Source organism: Sphaerodactylus townsendi, linkage group LG01 (assembly GCF_021028975.2).
Source record: "Sphaerodactylus townsendi isolate TG3544 linkage group LG01, MPM_Stown_v2.3, whole genome shotgun sequence".
In the NCBI taxonomy this organism is placed as follows: Eukaryota; Metazoa; Chordata; class Lepidosauria; order Squamata; family Sphaerodactylidae; genus Sphaerodactylus; species Sphaerodactylus townsendi.
In genome coordinates this window covers 159,494,683-159,506,695 of record NC_059425.1, presented here as the reverse complement: position 1 = coordinate 159,506,695, position 12,013 = coordinate 159,494,683, and the positions used below count along the sequence as shown (strand labels likewise).

Genomic DNA, 12,013 nt, shown 5'->3' with positions numbered 1-12,013 from the left:
AGTTGTAGTCTTAAGAATCAGAGGTGTAGCTAGGTGCAATGGAACCTGGTGCAAAATCAGAGTTTTGCTGCCCCCATGTTCATTTGTTTTTTGTATTTTTTAGTGTTTTTTCAGTTTTCGGCCTGCAGTTTTTAGGCTAGCAGCATCACAATTTCAGGGTATCTTTAGGAGACCCTCCTGATGGTACCTCCTAGGTTTGGTGAAGCTTGGTTAAGGGGGTCCAAGGTTATGGACCCTCAAAAGGGTAGCCCCATCTACTATTAGCTCCCATTGGAAACAATGGGAGATGGGACACCCCCCAAACCAAACTTCACCAAACCTGGCTGGTATCAGCAGGAGACTATCCTGATGATCCCACCTAAGTTTAGTGAAGTTTGGCTCAGGGGTCCAAGGTTATGGACCCTCAAAAGGTAGCCCCATCTACTATTAGCTCCCATTGGAAACAATGGGGGATGGGGGCATCTTCTTTGGGGGTCCATAACTTTGGACCCCCCGAACCAAACTTCACCAAACTTGGCTGGTTTCAGCAGGAGTGTCACCAGACAATATCCTGAAATTTTGGTGCCGCTGTCCTAAAAACTGCGCCCTCTTCCGGCTGACAAATTAAAAACACTAAAAATATATAAAATACATTTTTGCTGCCCCCCCCAGGCACGCGCCCAGTGCGATGCGCACCCCCCATTCCCGTGGTAGCTACACCACTGTTTAGAATAAAAATTCAAGAGGCCTGTCCCCTTTTAAGTTGTTGACACAGCTGCAGTTCTGAGGCTGGGTTTTTTTTTCCAAATGATCAAACCCAGAGGTCCCTCTGAACTTGTTTTGCTGTTGAGAAATACTTAGCAAGTTGTGCCAGTTCAAATGCAACTGAAGTGAATTTTTAAAAGTGGTAATTAAACGTGTGGCATGTTTTTTCCAGGATAACAAAACTGGCCTGCATTGGGCTGTTGAGAAAGGAAATGCTACGATGGTCAGAGATATCCTACAGTGCAACCCAGACACTGAAACATGTACGAAGGTAAACACATGATTGGTGTTTTATCTTGAAAGCAGTCTGGGTGTGAAGTGCATCTTTCAAGCTTTTTTTCCCTCTTTCTCCACTTTAGTACAAAATTTTACAGTGCATCTAGCAATTGGTCTTCATTGAAGGGGGAAATGGTGTATTGCAGTGCAGCTCTAGCTAATTCAGGAACTCATTTTTTGTACTAGGTATTTCCTTGTTAGGGGTACGGTTGCAGAATTTCCTGGTCTCTGCCACTAGCTGCTCAGCTGGTGTGTTACTCTCTCTGTTTTGCTTTCATATGCCTCCCCTTTTCATGCTTTTAAAGTAGAATTGGACTGTGTTACCCCCAGGTGACAGGAAGAGTATAGAGAATGGGAGGAAGAGGCATGACTTGGAGCAGTCCTAAATGGTGTAATCTGGAATGAATATACACAAGGCATCTACACTTTGTAGGATCCTCCTTTGTAGTAGCAGTTCTTATGGCACTTGGTTTAAACTTCTGTTTGATCTCTGATCTGATTTAGAAATACTTTTCAGACGGCTGTTTCCCCTGGTCCTGATTAAATACCTTCCAAATTTCTCAAATTCCGTTCCAGCTGGTGGGCCTTGCCATTGGCAGCTCTCTTTACTATAACTAAGAAGAGGAAGAGTTTGGATTTATACCCCCCCCTTTCTCTCCTGTTGGAGACTCAAAGGGGCTTACAATCTCCTTGCCCTTCCCCCTTCACAACAAACACCCTGTGAGGTGGGTGAGGCTGAGAGAGCTCCAAAAAGCTGTGATTAGCCCAAGGTCACCCAGCTGGCATGTGTGGGAGTGCACAGACTAATCTGAATCCCCCAGATAAGCCTCCACATATCAAGTGGCAGAGCAGGGAATCAAACCCAGTTCCTCCAGATTAGAGTACACCTGCTCTTAACCACTACGCCACTGCTGCTAACCTATATCAACCATATAGGAAGAATAGCAGAGGTGAGGGTGAATGTGGCCATAAGCCTAATTTACAAAAATGGAGCAGTCACTCTACCAGCAAATTATAGACCAATTAATCTCTGTCATTGGGGAAATTCTATGGTAGACACCTACTAAACAAGCTCTCCTTCTGGATGTCTGAACGTAGAATCTTAGGCTGTGAATAAATTAGGCTTTGCCAAGGCAAGTCCACCTTAGATCATTGCGCTATCCTTACTCAACTAATTAACGAATATTGTGGAAGTCATGGGATTAATCTGTTTACAGTTTGCCTGGTCTTTAAAGGAGCATTTGATTCCATCCCTAGAAACCTTCTTTGGTTAATCACGATGAAAATTGACAGGAGATCGTTACACCTGATTATTTACCTATTTGTTGGTATTTGCTGCCCTTTCCTGGCAGGCTCAAGGCGACTCACAATATTTCCATAATACACTACCAAAATCATTTTAAACATAACCATTGATCAACAAAGGAGGGTTATCTCTGGACTTGCTGTCTTTAGCATCCACAACAGCTGTTTTCAGTAGCCTAAAACATAGAACTTTAGACATACAGCTTCAAAAACTTAATATGGCAGGTGGGAAACCTTGTTCCCCAGAGCCCTTCGGGGATTGGGTGGTATAGATAGATAGATAGATAGATAGATAGATAGATAGAGAGAGAGAGAGAGAGAGAGAGAGAGAGAGAGAGATTATACTTAGGACCCTGCCATCCACTGATCACCTGGTATCGTACTTCTGCAGCTGGAGTTTACTGTGCGAAATAGCAAAATCTACTTGCAAACAATTGTGAAAGTGCATTCTTCATGTGTGGAAGGGGCCTTTGAGAATCTAAACTATGAGCATATATTATTATCAAACTCTGTGTTTATTTCCTGTTAATATGCCATCAAAGGTGCTATTGTTATTAAAAAGGTGCATACTTCTTTGCATGATAAAGTTCAGCTTTCCCTTATGTTTCAGTCTGGTACTCAAAACGAAGGTGCCTAAATAATGGTAAAAGGATTTATAACAATCACCAATTGTTGTGTTACTTTTAATTTTAATGACTTTAAATATAGAAACAGAGGATAGAAGGTATTCTTGAAGCAAGATGAAGGCAGCATTTTTTCTGTGATACCTCAGAGAATTGCTTTTGACTTCTGTAGTATATTTCAGTTCATGTAGTGCCTTTCAACGGCCTAAAAACTTTGGGATAAGGTAATAGAAAGCATTCTTATCAGCTGTATTGGGAGCAGTATTTTTAAGAAATATTTCAATTTTTTGCTCTTAGGATGGAGAAACACCTCTAATAAAGGCCACCAAGATGAGAAATATTGAAATAGTGGAACTTCTGCTTGACAAAGGAGCTAAAGTTTCTGCTGTAGATAAGGTAAAATCTAGCTGGTGATTGGTATGAGTCAATTGAAAACAATGAGCTAAGGGCAGACAAACTGTTTTTAAGCATGCTTTAGACATGAAAGAAAAAGTGCGTTCGGTGTAGACATGTATTTGGTGTAGACATGTTCATTCAGCTAGCAGGCTGTTCACTGTAAATAGAGAATTTATAGGATGGGATGGAGCATTTCAGCTTTCTGATATATGTAGTGGCACAGTGCCAAGGGGCAGAGGGGTGCACGCAAGTGCGGGGCGTGGCGGGGGCGCATGCATGTGCATTGTTTTATAATGATGTGCATTATTTTCACATCCTTGTACGTTATAGTTATTTGTCCATGTTAACAATTGCTTCAGAAAGGAGACACTCCCCTTCATATTGCTATTCGAGGGAGAAGCCGCAAACTTGCAGAGCTGCTTTTAAGAAATCCTAAGGACGGCAGGCTCCTTTACAGGCCCAATAAAGCAGGAGAGACACCTTACAACATAGACTGCAGCCACCAGAAAAGCATTTTGACTCAAATATTTGGTGCCAGTAAGTACTGTCTGTTGTTTTCCTTTATGCGTTTTTGACCTGACCTAATATCCCAAGAACATCTTGATGCATTTCTTGAACGCATTTCTGCTGTCCTCTGAGCTGCATGAAAATTTGCTCCTGAAGTTACTACTGCCCTTGGAAATGCATAGGAAGTGAACAGTTGAAATTGGTGGAAACATGACTCCTTCCTCCACTCTTGCATAACGTGGCATTCTCCCTTCCTTGCCAGGGGCTGGGCCTGGCCAACCGTCCCACCTTCCCTTTCCGGAGTGATGTTCTCCCTGTCTGTGGCCCCAGTTTTAGGGGGTCATGCAAATGGGAAAGATTTCATCCACAGCTTGCTGACAGTCCCTCCCGGGGTCAAGCTTCCCCGTGCCTCAGAGACCCCTCTGTCCCAGTGACCTGGCCCCAACTTTCCTCTCCCACCTCAGCTGTGCTCCTTGGCCAGGTGGCCTTTCCTCCCTCTGCAGTTTCCCACTAATTTCCTAGCTCTGTCTGCTCCTTGCTCTGCTCTCCTTCCTTTGCTGTGCCTCTTCTCCTGTCTTCTGTCCCTTCGTCTATTCTTGCTCTACTGGTCTCTTCTTTACTACTTTCCCTCTCTCGCTCTCCTCTGTCTGACTCTCCGTTCTTCTCCGGTCCCTCTCCCCTCCACCCTCTCCAGCTCCTTCCCTCTGCTCGAGACCTTGCACGCCCGCCACGCCCCCTTTTAAATAGGCCTGCATGGCCTTCTGGGGCATCCCACAGCTATGGCGAGGTTCCTGCCACCTTGTACCCCATGTCGCCCCGCCCCCTCAGCATCTGGCCTTCCAAACCGGAGGCTGTAGCAGAGGCCTGCGCCGCTGTCACAGTCGGCGCAGCCTGTTCGCCGCTGCCCCGCCCCCTCACCGACTGGCTGGCCTCTGCCTCGGTCGCAGCCAGCTGGGGTGCCGTCATCGTCTCCACTGGGGCTTTGCTCCGCCCCCTGACGATCGGCCAGCCCCCGTCCTGGACGTGGCCCTGCGGGCTGCTGTTCTGATGATCTCCTGATTCTTATCACAGACCTTTTCTGCACATGCAGAATAATGCACTTTCAATCCACTTTCACAATTGTTTGCAAGTGGATTTTGCTATTCCGCACAGTAAAATCCAGCTTGAAAGTGGATTGAAAGTGCATTATTCTGCATTTGCAGAAGAGGCCACAGTTTGTAGTAGTTTGGCTCTGACCAAGTGTCACCCAGGAAAAAGAAAAACTTTAACAAGGAGTTTATTAACTGTGAAATACGAAAAAATCTTTTAATCAAGCATTTTGCAGCATGGATGTGTGCACTCCCATATCTATCCTCTTTAAAAAAGAAAAATTCAGGAAGGCTGTATGAGATCTCTGCAGTGGCGTAGTGCCCACAGGACGGGGGGGGCAACACTCCGGGTGTACCCCGCTGCGGGGGCGTGACCGGGGTGTGGAGGGGCATTCCAGGGCGGGCGTGCACACCACTGGATATCTGTAATAGTTTCAGATGTTATTGGTTCCTTGGTTTTATGTAACTCATCTGCCTGTATTTTTAATGTAATGCTTTAGCCATTCTTATATATGTAAAAGTCATACTGATGAATGTCTCTGTGTTCTTTAAATCTGTTATAATGTCTACACAAAACAATCTACAATAAATTCTCGGTAAGTGCATGTAGTGCCCTTAGTGCTAGGCCAGTGATGGCGAACCGATGGCACTGGTGCCAGAGGTGGCACTCGGAGCCCTCTCTGTGGGCACACGCACACACAGTTCGTTATGTGGGGGGCAGAAAATCACCCCCCCCCACACACACACACACATCTATTCTGGCCTGGGCCACTGAGCACGACATGCACGCAACGGGGTGAGCAGTGATTACTTGACTTGTGGGCCTGGTGCCTGTGCTCCTGGTGGCTGCTGCCCGAGGTGGCGGGTGCAGAGGAGGCAGATATGCTGGAGAGGCACAGAGTGGTGCATGCAGGACTTGCTGGAGGCTAGAGCAGGCTGGCCCCTGCTCGAGCAGGTGGGGCAGAGGAAGAGGGAGCCAACCGGTTTTTTCTAAACTAAAACCTCAGCATTCAAGTTAAATTGCCGGGTTGGCACTTTGCAATAAATAACTGGGGTTTGGGTTGCAGTTTGGGCACTCGGTCTTAAAAAGGTTCGCCATCACTGTGCTAGGCAATGCTGACTTGATCCTTGTCAACTGAGCTTATAAAGATGATTCTTTATAGGAGCACCTATCATGAAAGAAAGCTTGGGAAAAGATGATCAAGGATGTTTCAGTATGGAAGAGCTATAGCTGTACTTCTGTATGTTGGAAAGAGGAAATCAAGATGGTAATAGTGGATATACCCTGGAGGGGACAGGAGAAATTAGAATTTTATTTTGGAGGTAAAGTGGGCTGGGCCATGATCGGCAGCATGATATGAATGACAAAACACACAGTACAAGTTTATGACACAATGCTTGTGTGATGTTGCAGGACATTTATCGCCAACTGAATCTGATGGTGACATGCTGGGCTATGACCTTTACAGCAGTGCACTGGCTGATATTCTTAGCGAGCCAACCATGCAGCCCCCTATCTGCGTGGGACTGTATGCTCAGTGGGGAAGTGGAAAATCTTTTCTGCTGAAGAAACTTGAAGGTAAAAGTTTTAAGTCTTTCAGTGAATGTCATCTTAAATTTTAGTTGCTTACTCTAGAGAGTATTTTATAGCTCTGCCATCACAGTCCTGGTTTGTCTACCTGGTTATCCTGAATTGTTCCTATCTTGGAAAAGGCCTTTAGTTTGTCAATGTGAAGATGGATAACATCTGTATAAGTTGTTCAAAAATGTTTGGATCAGAACCTTAATTCTTTTGGCATCCCTTTACGATTATGCTGCGTCTAAATTTAAAAGAGATTAAATTAAACGGAAAGCATTTTTAAGGTTGATTTGATTATTTCCCCCTTCTTTTTTCAGATGAAATGAAAACTTTTGCTGGGCAGCAGATCGAACCTTTGTTCCAGTTCTCCTGGCTTATTGTATTCCTTACTCTTTTGTTATGCGGAGGCCTTGGTTTGTTACTGGCATTCACAGTAGATGCCAAACTGGGCATCGCAGTGGCTCTGAGCTTACTGGCACTACTGTATGTATTTTTTAGTAAGTCTGCTATTAACGTTTTGATGAATAAAATAGTCTGACAGAGGTAAATTGTATATAGATGACTGAATGGCGGAAGATGCAGGTTTCAAAGATGTAGTATGTTATGTCGTATAAATTTATTTTGTTTATTTCTTAAACTTTTATACCGCCCCATCCCCAAGGGGCTCTGATCAAAATGATCTGTCAGCTTTTATAAAGGCTGATCTAGAAAGTGCCGGCTAAACAAAATTAGAATCACAGAATCATAGAGTTGGACGAGACCTCAAGGGTCATCAAGTCCAACCACCTTCAATGCAGGAATACACAATCAAAGCACTCCTGATAGATGGCCATCCAAAGAAGTTGGCCATCCAAAACCTCCAAAGAAGGAGACTCCACCACACTCCGAGGTAGTGCATTCTACTGTTGATCAGCCCTTACTGTCAGGAAGTTTTTCCTTAGGTGGAATCTCTTTTCCTTCACCTTGAACCCATTGCTTCTGGTCCTAGTCTCTGGAGCAGCAGAAAACAAGCTTGCTCCCTCTTCAGCATGACATCCCTTCAAGTATCTAAACATGGCTGTCATGTCAAGTTAGACACTGGGTTAGATCCCATGTAAAGCTTTGGTGAATGGAAGTGTGGCTTCCCTGCCTTCCTCCCTTCCCACAGCAACCGGAATTGTCCTCCATGTTGTTCCTGGGGAATGGAGCTACCCACCCACCCTGGAGCGCCTTTTGAAGGGGGGATTTGGAAGGCTGTCACAGGAAGAAGGAACTGGTGAAAACTGCCCCACCTTGTGTGAATGGATCTTTTCAACAGGAAACAGCCCGCTGACTTTTCATATGCAGCAATACCCGTGCTTTTATGCAGCCTTACTGGTGCTTTTAATGCCCGTCAGTCAAGCAGCTTCCAACTGTGAATCTCTCTGCAAATCTCATTACTTTCAATGCTGGGGATATTTATAAGGCATCTTGTTTCAGCCGTGATCTACTTTGGTGGCCAGAGAGAAGGCGAGAACTGGAACTGGGCCTGGGTATTGAGCACAAGGCTGGCAAGACACATCGGCTACATGGAGCTGCTCCTCAAACTCATGTTTGTCAATCCTCCTGAGCTGCCAGAGCAGACGACAAAAGCGTTGCCTGTCAGGTTAGCATGAGCTCACTTGCTCTTCTCTTGAATGGCAGCAATTGGGATTGCCTGAAACCATTGATTTTAATAAGCCGTATTTTTAGAAATCACAACTACAAGCAAGTGCATTTGTTTTGGCACTTTTTGCCCTCAAGCAGCCGTGGGTCACTTTGTTTCAATGTTTTGCTTCTGTATCAGTGGCTTTTGTGGCAGTGCTGTATAATCCTTAGGTTGAATCCAGTGCAAGCACTTGCAGGACAAGTTGGCAGAGATCTTTCTCTGCCTTTCCGCTCCCAGAGCAGCCAGTCGTTTATCCCCAAACTCCTCTCTGCAAATAGCAAGAGCCCCCTGCTCGTGGTTTGTGTCAGTGGGAAAGGGGGAGAATGGCTGTGTTCCTTGATTTCCTATCTATCCTGTGGTACAGTTTGTTTGTTTGAGGCTCTCCCGAGCTTCGGGGAAGTTTGAAGACACATGGAAAATTGTTTAGATTCATTCCGTGATCTCTTCTTCTGGATCTATGTCAGTCTTAAGCTGGGCATATACTACCTGTCTGGGTTCACTTTGGATACATGCATTTTGTTGAAAAGTTAAAAAGCTATTTGTCCCTCTAAAACAATGTGCAGCATGACAGCCCGAGATAGGTGTGTTTGTGGCATCAGGTCACAGCTGGCTTATGGTGACCCCATAGGGCCGTGGTGGCGAACCTTTGGCACTCCAGATGTTATGGACTAGAATTCCCATCAGCCCCTGCCAGCATGGCCAATTGGCCATGCAGACAAGGGCTGATGGGAATTGTAGTCCATAACATCTGGAGTGCCAAAGGTTCGCCATCACTGCCATAGGGTTTTCAAGGCATAAGCCATTTGGGGGTGGTTTGCCACTTCCTGCCTTCTCATGGGCTGAGAGAGTTCTAAGAGAACCCAAGGTCACCCAACGGGCTTTATTTGGATGAGTGGGGAACAGAATCTGTTTCTCCAGATTATCCAGCAGTCTCAAAGCACTGTACCATGCTGGCTCTCTGGGATAGATGCGTACAGGTGAAGAATTGTAAATTGGGAGGGAGCAGTGGAAAAGAAATTTCCTTATAAGTTCCTTTTCAGTAGGAAGGCATCCTCCACAAACAGCCACCAAAACCTTGCTTAGGTTTGCTCTGATGTACAGTTTTAGACAGGGTGACATGCTTATGCATCGAGTAACTTTGAGATTTGAAGATTATCTTGTGATGAGTTCTCTTATAACCTTTTAGGAAAAGTGGCAACTCATACGTGATGCTATTTAGCCCTTTCAGGACCCCTGATTTGCAAATGCTATTGAAGTCATTTATATTGTACTGTTTTAAAAACTGTGAAATTAAGAAATACATCACAAACTGTTTAGAATGGTGAGAAGTGTCTGTTACAGTAGGGAAAGGAAGAGTGGTGAGGGGGTATTGTATTTATAGCAGAACAATCACTTAAAGACTTGAACCAAAATGGCAGAGGACTACTTATTTGTACCAGCTACAAATTTAAAGCTTTTTGTTACAGTATGTGTTTGTCTTGCTTCAGATTTTTATTTACAGACTACAATAGACTGTCCAGTGTAGGTGGAGAAACGTCACTGGCTGAGATGATTGCCACACTTTCAGATGCTTGCGAGAGAGAGTTTGGTTTCTTAGCAACCCGGCTTTTTCGAGTGTTCAAGACTGAAGAAACTCAAGGTAATTTTTCACCAAAATTCATTCATTCTTTATCTCTCTCTCTCTCTCTCTTTCTCTCTCTCTCTCTCTTTCTCTCTCTCTCTTTTTCTCTCTCTCTCTTTTTCTCTTTCTCTCTCTCCTTCTTTTATTATATAAATACATCTTAAGGATTTATACAGATAGAAGTCAACAGCAAAACCACTCATTTGCTTATTTATAGCGGATGGGATCCAAAGATCTTTATGCTAGAGATCAGATTGCAAAACAGATTTTTTTCAGCCTCTGTCTGTAATGGAGAGTGAACTGAAACGGGATTCTAGATTCCTTTACTAGCTTTGCTTTGGTCTTCAGTAGCATCCATTAGGGAAATCAACAGCAGATATTTGAATGAATAATAATAAACTCATTCATAAACCACAGTACATTCAACAGTGAAAAGATTCTAGAAAAACCCTATAAATAATGATCCCTACTTACCTCTGAGAGGCCATTCCCTAGCATTGACACTGTGATTGAAAAGGCTTGGGCTGAGGAAACCTACAGATTTCTGATGATGTTGGGGGAGATTATAAGCCTGTCTGAAGAACACAGGCAGTGTGCATGTTCACATCCAAAGATACAGACCTTCAGATATGAGGATCTGAGATTGTGAACACCAGAACCTTAAATGCAACTCAGAAAAAATAATTAACCACTGAAGTTGCTTCAGAAGGCCCCGGGTAACAACACAAGCAGCTATATTTTTCTCTAACTGAAATTTTCCAAGTTGCCTTGTAGGGGACTTCTTTTTTGGCCCCATTTATTAAGATGAGGCTTTAATTGTTCCTGTTTAATTAATTTATAATAAAGATTTGTATATTTCTTGATGGTGGCAGCCCTGAACCCAACCTTGGTCAGAAAAGGGCAGGATAAAAATGGAATCAAATAAATAAATTAAGCAGTCTGACCTAGAGATCCAGTTAGTTGAAGCAATCAGTGTGGCTGCATTGGCTCAATCATTAAAAGAAGGTAGTTGGTGAGCATAATACACAGTGTGTAACAGACTTCTCTCTGTGATACACCTCTGAAGATGCCAGCCACAGATGTAGGCAAAACAAGGAACAAGATCTACCAGACCACGGCCACACAGCCCGGAAAACCCACCACAATCAGTTGAATAGAGGGAAGTCTCACTGTAGTCAGTGAAGTAAGTATCCATAGGATTGTTTCCTGCAGAGCACAGAAACATCCTTACCAGATGTTGATTTGTTTCTAGGGAAAAAGAAATGGAAGAAGACCTGCTGTCTGCCATCCTTTGCTATTTTCCTCTTCATTTTGAGCTGCATAGTGGCTGGGATCACTCTCCTCGCCATTTTTAATGTGAATCCCGAGAACATGACTGTGAATGCAATCCTGATATCATTCGTCTGCGTTGTGGGCTTGGCCTTCATATTGAACTGTCGCACTTGGTGGCGCGTGATGGATTCAGTCTTGAATTCCCAGAGAAAACGGCTTCATAGTGCTGCTTCAAAGCTTCACAAACTGAAAAGCGAGGGGTTTATGAAAGTAAGTTTAAGTGCAGTGAAACCTCAGTTGTCGTTGGTTTCAGTTTTCATCAATCCTTTCCCTGAAAATTTTGCTCGGATTTTGTCGTTTGCTTTGGTTTTTGTTGGGGTGCGCGCGCTAATTTTGCAACAACAAACAGTGGGCCATGCATTTTCATTGCTTTCCAGTGTTTGCCTCGGTTTTCGTCGGTTTTGGATTTCACCGAGGTTTCCTGGATGGATTATTGACGAAAACCGAGGTTCGACCACCCTTTAAAAAATGTTTAAAAAACCTGCACGTGTTGTCTGGATGGAGTTCCTGTTTTAAAAAGAATATTTTGAGACAATACGTTGGTGACACCATTTCCCAATTATTTTAACTCTGTTAGGTTCTTAAATGTGAAGTAGAGCTGATGGCCAAAATGGCCAAAACCATCGACGGCTTCACTGAGAATCAAACCAGGCTTGTGGTGATAATCGATGGACTAGATGCGTGTGAACAGGACAAAGTTTTACAGATGCTTGACACAGTAAGTAAATAATATTTTGGGAGGTTAAATGTTTAATGGTTCTTCTGGTGGGCATTGGGACAGCCGCAAGCAGAAGCTGATGGCCCTGACTCTTCTGCAGTTGGTTGTGATTCAGTCCTGCTGAACCTATGTAAAAAAATAATCGTTACATTAAATCT

At 44.1% G+C, this 12,013-nt stretch overlaps 1 protein-coding gene across 4 annotated transcripts in view; it reads left to right on the top strand.

Annotated features, from left to right (window-relative positions):
• Nucleotides 1-12,013, top strand: part of KIDINS220 (kinase D interacting substrate 220) — a 65,350-nt gene that overhangs the window by 15,627 nt on the left and 37,710 nt on the right. For all 4 annotated transcript variants that reach the window (XM_048498365.1, XM_048498357.1, XM_048498349.1 and 1 more), the window contains exons 10-18: nt 917-1,015; nt 3,246-3,344; nt 3,704-3,881; nt 6,354-6,518; nt 6,836-7,015; nt 7,977-8,142; nt 9,672-9,823; nt 11,058-11,347; nt 11,715-11,855. In XM_048498365.1, coding sequence (XP_048354322.1) covers nt 917-1,015; nt 3,246-3,344; nt 3,704-3,881; nt 6,354-6,518; nt 6,836-7,015; nt 7,977-8,142; nt 9,672-9,823; nt 11,058-11,347; nt 11,715-11,855 — 1,470 coding nt within the window. The remainder of the gene's footprint in view (nt 1-916; nt 1,016-3,245; nt 3,345-3,703; nt 3,882-6,353; nt 6,519-6,835; nt 7,016-7,976; nt 8,143-9,671; nt 9,824-11,057; nt 11,348-11,714; nt 11,856-12,013) is intronic.